This window comes from Nelumbo lutea, chromosome 3 (genome assembly GCF_056320005.1).
Source record: "Nelumbo lutea isolate HS-2025 chromosome 3, American lotus-T2T, whole genome shotgun sequence".
Lineage (NCBI taxonomy): Eukaryota > Viridiplantae > Streptophyta > Magnoliopsida > Proteales > Nelumbonaceae > Nelumbo > Nelumbo lutea.
Genome location: NC_142686.1, coordinates 75,496,008 through 75,504,863, shown reverse-complemented (window position 1 = coordinate 75,504,863; position 8,856 = coordinate 75,496,008). Strand labels below are relative to the sequence as shown.

Sequence of the window (8,856 nt, the reverse complement as noted above, 5' to 3'; positions counted from 1 at the left end):
ATAAAAATCTAACATTAAAAATGAAAATTTCCCCACCAACGTCCCCACCAACAGGGATGAAAATTTCCCCTTTTTGTCCCCGTGGGGGGAAAATCATCCCCATCCCCGCCCCAATTGGGGTAGATCCCCACGGGGATCAGGGAAATGGGGAAAATTGCCATCCCTAAGTTTGATAAACAACCCCGTCTAAAATTAATTATTGTTATAAAACAACTGTATATAGGGATGTCAATGGCTCGGGTTAAATGGAATACTCGACTTGACCCGACCCTGGTCAGGTTAGAGTTTTGATTCTTTGACCCAAGTCAAGTTCAGGTTTTGGCTGGCCTCCCCACCAGTCATGACACCTTGCATATATACCATTATTCTCGCAATTTTTTTACTTCTAACTTTATAAGCTTAAAGTTTATAATTTATTTATATGTTGGTTTTGATTTTCTTTTTTTTAATGGAAAAAATAACACCTTAAAATCTATAAAACAGTTTCCTTACTCAAATTAATGTATTTTAGGTCTTCAAAATGTGTTAAAAATACATTTAAAACTATACATGTCAAGTTGGGTCAAAACTGGGTTAAACCCTATAGCGTTGCGTTGGGTTTGGGAATCATGTATTTTTAAGCTGGGTCAAATCGGGTTTGGGTTGGAGTGCTGGAGGGTCGGGTTAGGATTGATGCAAACTCGTGCCAAACATGACTCGTTGGCATCCCTATGTATACTCCTTGTGGGGGGAAAATCACCCCCATTCCCACCCAATTCGGGGCAGATCTCCATGGGGATCAGGGAAATGGGGAAAATTGCCATCCCTAAGTTTGATAAACAACCCTATCTAAAATTAATTTTTGTTATTTTTGTATTGTAAAAATTATTAAAAATAGTATATAAAATATAGATTATTATTAATTATTATATAAAACAATTATATATTCTTACATGTTTCTATTGTTTATCTTTAACTTAACAAATCCCATGCATCGCACGGGTCCTCGCTAGTAAATATTAAAGGAAGGTCTTCAAGCAACACCCCCACCCTTCAAACATGTGGCATTGAAAATTTTAATAGATAGAATCTTAGAAGGGGTTAAACTCTCACTCTTAAAAAAGTCTATCTACTCACAAAAAAGTGATAATTCCACTCTCTTAAAAATTCACACAAGGAGCACCCTAATCCCTAAAAAGTGGCCACTTCAAATGTTATGGTAGTAACTAAATTTTATTCAAACACAATCATTTCAAAAGTAATAATTAAACAAATAACTTAAGTTAAAATATTCAAAATATTAAATGGATAAAAATAAAAATAAATGAAATTCATAAAAATGACTAAAAAATTAATATAAATGGTGTGAGCTTCATTCTTTTAGATGAAATAGTTTATTAATTGCAAACTAGATTTAACTTTTTTTTGAAGAATAACCTAATTTATCTTTTAAAAATAAATTTATCAAATAAATAGTAAATTCCAATTAAGTGGGTTACTGCATAGAAATAAGACCTCATTTAATTTCTTAAATCATATTAAAAACAACATAAATTTAATAGTGATTTTCTGACAAAGTACGTGAAAATAGATTGTTAATTATGTACAAAGATGTCAGACCCATGTTAATTTTTCTAATAGTAAATTTCAAATTAAATGATACTATAATTGCCCCTTAGTGTGGTGTCATTCTCTAGATAAAACATGATAAATCTCTTAAATCAAATAAAAAGTCTAACCTAAATGTCTAATATAAATAATTTGAAATTTGAAATAATTCAGATTAATGATCCCTTAGTACGGGGTCATTCCTATTCCTAATTCCTAATATATATTAAAGCAAAAGGGGTGCTCTCCCCTTTCACTAAATGGAATATTACTGTAGGTGAGCATGCGTTGGGATCTCCCCTTTCTTTATATCCCCCCTTCTCTCTTTCTTTCTTCCTGCTCTCCCCGTCTTGTCTATCTACCTTACATTCTTACCGCCGCTGCCTCTCTTCATTTTTGTCCATGACCATGACAGACAAATATCATGCACCTAAACAAATCAATGTTTATTATATATTACATACAAATATCATGCACCTAAAGCCAGATTTCAGTGGGCCTTAAATCGGCTAGGGTTCCGCACGTAACCTCATGATGAGGTGTGGGGCCCACCACTGAGGGAGGTCATCCAATGAACAAAAGGGACACCATGGCAATGATGTGCATTCAGCCATGGTGTGCGCAAGAGCCACTGTCGAATGAGCATAGGCCAAGTACTTATGGCCCATGTACGCAGCACATCACACATCCATACATCTCATGCAGGGATAAATTGATCCAATCAATTAATTATCTGTAAGGCCCATTGGAAGCCCATTAAAATTCCATAATATTAATCATTAATATTATCTAGGTATATGGGCTGAATTAGGGTTACCCAGTTCAGCCCATATAGCTTTATCCTTTAAAATGGGCTTTTGCAGTTTTAACTATTTAAAATTGGGCCTTTATAGGTTGGGCCGAATTAACCATTCAATTAAATATCAATCCTCAGGCCCATTAGTGGGAAAATTAGGGCTGACTTTCAGCCTTGATTAAACCCTGGATTTGGTCCAAACAGTTTGAACCAATCTTGATTCGAATGGGTCTAGGGTTTGATTTTTAATTCAATCCTTAATTCAAGAAAATAATCTAAAATTAAATAACTGATAAAAAAAACAAGAATCAATTAATCAGGACTGTTCGCACACTCCATCCTGCAAAACAAAGGTTAGATCACAGACTGCAGTTTCTCAAACTACAAATCGCAGATATCGAATCTCCCATCTGCGAAATCTCCTTCTCTGCGCCGCCATCTTCGGTCCAAAATTAAAAATAAATAGAAATCCTATTTCTATTAATTATTACATCAGATCGAACGCCTATACATTGAGTCTAAAAATAAAAAAATAAAAAAATTATTTACAGACCAAATGTAATAAATAAATTCAATAAACTGCAAATCTTGTAGTTATCCCTGCGCAAACCAAGAGTTCGATCTCCTCTTGTACAAACAGCCCATAAATCAAGAAAATTATAAAGAACTATTCTAAATAATAGTCAGATTTATATAAAATTAATTTCAGATTATTTGTCCATCTGTTTTGGGAACAAATTTCCCAAAACCCATATTTGTGCAAATTGGGTAGAATGCCTTCTCCCTATTTGCGCAGGTTCAAATCTGAAACAGAATGGTTCAAGATTTGAACTATGGCTCTGATACCACTGAAGGGATAGGAAATCCATCACATGGACGCCCAAGATTGCTATATAAATGGGGGTGAATTTCAAAAAATTTTCTCTCTCTTCAACTAGGAATCGAATTCCCTATTTATAAAATCATATTTTCAATGATCATTCTTGAATCAAGATCCAATCTTGATTTCTCCCCAAGGAATGGAGATCGAACTGCTGTAGGAGGTGGTTGTAGGAAGGAGGCGGCTAGAGAGTATTTGCAGGGTGCAGAATTCTCTCTTCTGTGATCTCAGCTCTGAAGACAAGACTGTTGGTTGTCTTTTGTGATGTGTCTAAAGGTTGTCGCCCCCTCTTCCTTTTATAGACTTAAAGGGATCAGCTCCAATCCCATTTGGAGTTGCTAACCCAAATCATATCTAGATTAGAAGTCCCTTTAAGGTAAGGGATAATCCTTATCTTATCTGCAGATTAGATCAGTCATCTCCTAATCTAATTAGGAAGTTTCTAGATCTAAATCTCATTTAGATCTTGGACTCTCTGAGTGGATAAGGTGTGGGCCCAATCCTATCAACTGATCTTATCTCAGAGTTCGCCCCTTAATGACTAATCAAATTAGCCTAGTTCGAATTGGGCTTAAGGCCCATTTAGGGTTATGTATTCATTTAACCTTCCAAACTGCTGCCCAGTTGGGCTTCCTTGTATGGCGTGGGACCCGAACATTGATTTACACATCAGTCACATGGGTTCAGCCCAGCCTTTGTTACAAGACCTGGCCGAATACACTGTTATAGACAGTGCACCCCCTGAAACCCATCAGATGGGCTCTATGGTCCCAACACTTACCCTAAGTGGACCCTGGGCTAAGCCACCTTGTAACACCCAGGGACTGTGGGCAGATGCAAAATTAGCCCATCAAGTATTATCCTCAATGGTCTTACACTCAACCTCTCAGCCCATAATGATCATGCACTGCCCGACAAGAGAGGACCTCTCCCTCGGCTGCAAGGAACAGTGTTGCACTCTCTCATATATGGATCCCGGGAATTAAAATCTTTTGTAAATCATTTCGAAACCATAATTTATATACTTTTATATCTCATATAAAATATATTTTGCAAAACAAATCTCAACGATTGAAATCGGCTGCCGGCAGTCTTGGTTTCCATCAGTGAGAGTGCATCCCCGATCACTACATTTGTCCGACAAAGGGGTTGATCCTGTCACTATGATCACCCACTCAGATGAATTCTTAGACTGTCCCAACATACTCAAGTTTTGACCCTCGCTAAGGATCTCACTTATTGGTACATCAAAGACAGCCCAATCTGACACCTAGTGCAGTATCATAATCGAGTCTAGGGATCGGGTGTAACTTTCCAGTTTTGCCCATCAATCTCCAAGGTCTATGGCAATATTGGAAATCTGGTCCAGTTCAAATATTCAATTAATCCTACACTGTATGTGCATAGGGTCTCACCCTAGTAGCTGAGTCAAGCCACCCCAACCGACTTGGTGGCACCACAGTGTCAGCCTTATCAGGATAGGTCTCCCCAGACCGACCCACTAGCTGTGAACATTCTAAACTAATGCGAGTCTCATTAAGTGTCCAGTTTAAAGGTATTACACAGAAACATACCAAGGGAATATGAATCAAATATGCACTTTTATTCATTTACAATAAACTCATAAAGTACATCATTTTGATTGAAGCTAAGGGCATACAAAACTGTCTAACAATATGTTCAATACGAATAAAAACATTAGCTTTAGTGTAGTTTTCCTTTCTTGGTCTAATTAAAGTGAAGTTCTGCTTTTATTTTTACTTGGAAGACTTTGTATTTGCTTAAGATTAGTTTCGCAAATAAAATCACTTTTGAAAATCTCCATAGTGCCCATTTAAATCTTATCTATATTTTGGTTCCCTTGTCCATGTTTACAAGCTTTTGCCTCCCCAAAGAAAAAATCGTAGCTCCGCCCCAATAGTGAGGCATTGACAATAGGAGCAGAAATATTAGGCCCATTGGAGAGGAGAGAATGATGGGTTTCCTCTATGTGTGTGAGATGATGCTGCATAAGCAATTTGCAATGGGTCAAAAGGTTTGTGCTCCATGATAACCTTCCAACGAGATTTTCAGATGTGCCAAGGTATTGGACCCTTGGACAATGATAGAAAGAATATCGGCACTCAAAGGATCATCCTTAGTAAACCAAGTCGATAGCCAATCATGGAAAGACTACAAAGAATGAGCATCAACATGCATGGAAAGACCACAAAGAATGAGCTAATCATGAAAGGGCTACGAAGAAAAATAAAATATATTCTTTACATCCATACGAAAGTAAAATAAGGGTTAGATTATGATACGAGAGGCGGAGCTAGAAAACTTTCATGAGCGGACCAAAACGTAAGGTGGATTGGGGGAGGGAGGAGGGAGAAGGGAGGGTAAATTTTACATGAAATAATGGGGATTTTTGGGCTATAGGGGGGCCATGACTCCCCTGAGTCCCCCCTGACCCCGCCCCCTGTATCATATCTTTATTGATGGTTTTAAAAACTAATCTAAAAATGAAACTATTTTGACCAATGATTTTTGATTGTACAGTCTAACCATCCCCTCCGAACCCTAGTTAAACGGTTTTGAGGTCCATGACCATGGCAACTGTGATAAGGGCATTAATCTGTTGAATATGATCATTAATCCAGTACTCAACGAGTGGAAACCATGAAAACTGATGTATGGTGTGTTAAGTATTGATTAGGGTTGTTCATAAGAAGGCCCAACCCGATCAAATCGATTAATCTAGACCGACCCAACCCGAGTTGGCCGGGTTATCTTCAGCATTGGTCGGTTTTGGGTTGTAAAACATCATAAACCAATGGTTCGGATCGATTTCAGTTTTCTTGTATGAAAACCGAAACCGATCCAAACCAAACCGACTAATTGTCCCTTTATGAAGTTTAAATTAATTAAGCCCCCATAACTAATTGTCTATCTTCAAATCTATTACATTGGCTAGATTAATGATTGTAATTAAATGTCCTAAAGTCTCCCTACAAAATTCACCCAAATCCCAATTAATTATACCTCTATAATAGGCATATTATTATATATGGGTTTTGCTCTTCTTCTCCTCTCCAAAGTCCAAACTGTGGACTAGAGGTATATGATGTTTATTAAAAACGAGGCTTTTCCCGCGTTCACTACCTCACATACTGTGGTGCCATCCCCACATATATATTGCAGTTGAGTTTTAGTTAAGCATGGTTGAACTTAGAATTGAAACCGACACAAACCAACCCAACCCGATTCAAATCGATCAGGTCGATTATACTTAACACTAGGTCGGTTTTAGTTTCAAGTTTAGATAATCCAACCAAATCGGGTCGATTGAAAAAACCTCAATAAACCAAACCAACCCGATCAATGAAGCGAATCCATTTTGTTAGTATGTATAGGTTCATTTCTTATTTTCATGCGAAGTTATAAATATTTAAAAGGTTAAAAATACTCAATGGGGGCTTTTCACATTTTGAATGTTTATAACTTTACGGTGGAATTCCGTTTTTTTTTTTTTTTTTTCCTTAAAACATGTATGCATGCAGTGGGGGAGAGAGAGTTGGGTCCATCGTTGGGCCGTCTTCGCACCCTTTCTTGGCTAGAACTCTGATATTTGACCAACTTTGACGGAATAATGATGAGTGGCTATAATTTTCTCAACCTCAAATTTGACAAATTACCCCCCTAAAGATTAATAATAAATGATGATGTAATGGGATGTACTGTACTGACCATCAGATTAGTATCCAGCGTCTCAAATTTTGCCATTTGTCCATCTGCTCAAGAAAAGCTTCTCTGTGGGCCCATCCAATAGTTATGGGCCCACCACTCACCAGTTTTATCATTATTTTCATTTGTTGCTTGTTGGGTCATGAAAGGAGAAAGGAAAACCATGTCTCGAGCTCACACGTTTCTCGTCTCTCTCTCTCTCTCTCTCATCTCTGAAAACTGGAATCACGTCCTTTACCTGCCGCCGCCACGCGAACTGAGCCGGTTCCCTCCCTCCCTACTCCCCACTCCCCACTCCCCCTCCAGTCCCTTTCATAGTGCCACGTCATCACCTAGAGAAACGATATTCCCACGTCCTCTGGAATTCACTTCCGCTCCCTTCGATGGTTGATGTTAAAGCCACGTCACCATGATCATAAGACTCTCTAAAACATGAGCCACGTGGCTTTCTTATCTACCATTTATGAGAGGAAGTTTTGATTTTGAATCCGACGGTTTTAGGTTAAAGGGAAGTGGTGGGTGGACCTATGGTCCAGGAGGGTTGCAGAATGCAAATACTAAAAAGCCCGTAAGAGATTATTTGGAGAATTCTACAAAATACTAAAAAGGACAGGTTACTGTACGAAAACAACCCAAAGATGTTAGAGAGGGAGGGGGGAGGAGAGAGAAGAGAGAGAAGAGAGACGAGATAAATGAAACAGGAACCAGAAAGAAAAGCTTACAGTTCAGAAGTAGTGAGGAGAGAAAGAGATAGAGATGAAGGAAGCAACGAAGGGATTGACAAGCGAGGAGAAGGTGGCGATAGGGATGATGGGACGGAGCGCGAGTGAGAAGGAGAGGACGAAAATGAGGGAGAGACAGAGAAGGGCCATCACCACTAAGATCTTCAACGGTTTGAGGAAGCATGGTGGTTACAACCTCCCTCCTCGGGCTGACATCAATGACGTTCTCCGTGAACTCGCTCGTGAGGCCGGTTGGGTTGTCGAACCCGACGGCACCACCTACCGCGCTACCTCATCCACCACCACCATCACCACCCCACCCAACGTAAGCCTTCTTCCTCTCCGGCTCCTCTTCTCCTTTCTTTTTTAAGCCATTATTATCTTACTGGTTGGACACTTGGAGTACGACATGTTTGATTTTATCCATTCTTTATTCCTAGGTGGTGGCAATGGAGCAGGTGTCCCACTTCCAGAGCTGCTGTAGCACCTGCATCACCGGAAAAGGCAGCGGCACCCCTACTCCTACCAGTAGCTTCGGCGGAGGAACCGGAGGTGACTGCTCCACTACCGCCTCCCCTCGCCATGCGACCTTTTATGACGCAACCCCACCTCCTGCTGGCCCTGGTTGTGGTGGTAATGGCAGCGTACCCACCTCCTACCTCGGCTCCCACTTCGGCATGCCCTACACTCGCAGCGTTCCTGGTATTGGCGTTGGCGCTATGCCCCACCTCTCCACCGCCCAATCTCTGGCCTTCATGATGCCGCAGCAGCATCAGCAACTCTACTTCCAGGAGACCAGAGCGTCCAACCAGATCACTCCCGTCGCGTCTCCGCAGCAGCGCCGTACTTAGAAAAAGAAAAGGGCACTGTCACCAATTTTTGTCCTACTCCACTCACCCTTCTTCTTTTTGAGAGTACATCTGAGAATTCTCTCTATTTTCTTTTCTTTTTTGAGTGCAACAGGAAATTCAGAGAACCGGGAAATGGTTCTTTCAGTTCTTCGCCCCTTGATGGTTGAATTGGACAGTGAACCCTCTTTTTGTGTGTGAAAAGTGAAACAAGAAAAGTTTATAATGTAAAGGTTCATGCTTCTTTTTCTATAAAACATTTTCAAATGTTTAATGGGTTCAATTATTCAATGCCAC

The 8,856-nt window shown here is 39.6% G+C and overlaps 1 protein-coding gene across 1 annotated transcript; it reads left to right on the top strand.

Moving 5' to 3' along the window:
• Window positions 1-7,607: 7,607 nt before the first annotated feature.
• On the top strand, window positions 7,608-8,850 carry LOC148865507 (uncharacterized). Its single transcript, XM_088979193.1, has 2 exons — window positions 7,608-8,036; window positions 8,152-8,850. The coding sequence occupies exons 1-2, from the start codon at window positions 7,746-7,748 to the stop codon at window positions 8,560-8,562; spliced, it is 702 nt and encodes a 233-aa protein (XP_088835319.1). The 5' UTR covers window positions 7,608-7,745; the 3' UTR covers window positions 8,563-8,850.
• Window positions 8,851-8,856: the final 6 nt, after the last annotated feature.

What these genes read in the sequence shown, in the direction of transcription:
- LOC148865507 (XM_088979193.1), top strand. Translation starts at nt 7,746, where the DNA reads ATGAAGGAAGCAACGAAGGGATTGACAAGCGAGGAGAAGGTGGCGATA. An exon ending in CCATCACCACCCCACCCAAC is followed by an intron (nt 8,037 to 8,151) that starts GTAAGCCTTCTT and finishes CTTTATTCCTAG; the next exon opens with GTGGTGGCAATGGAGCAGGT.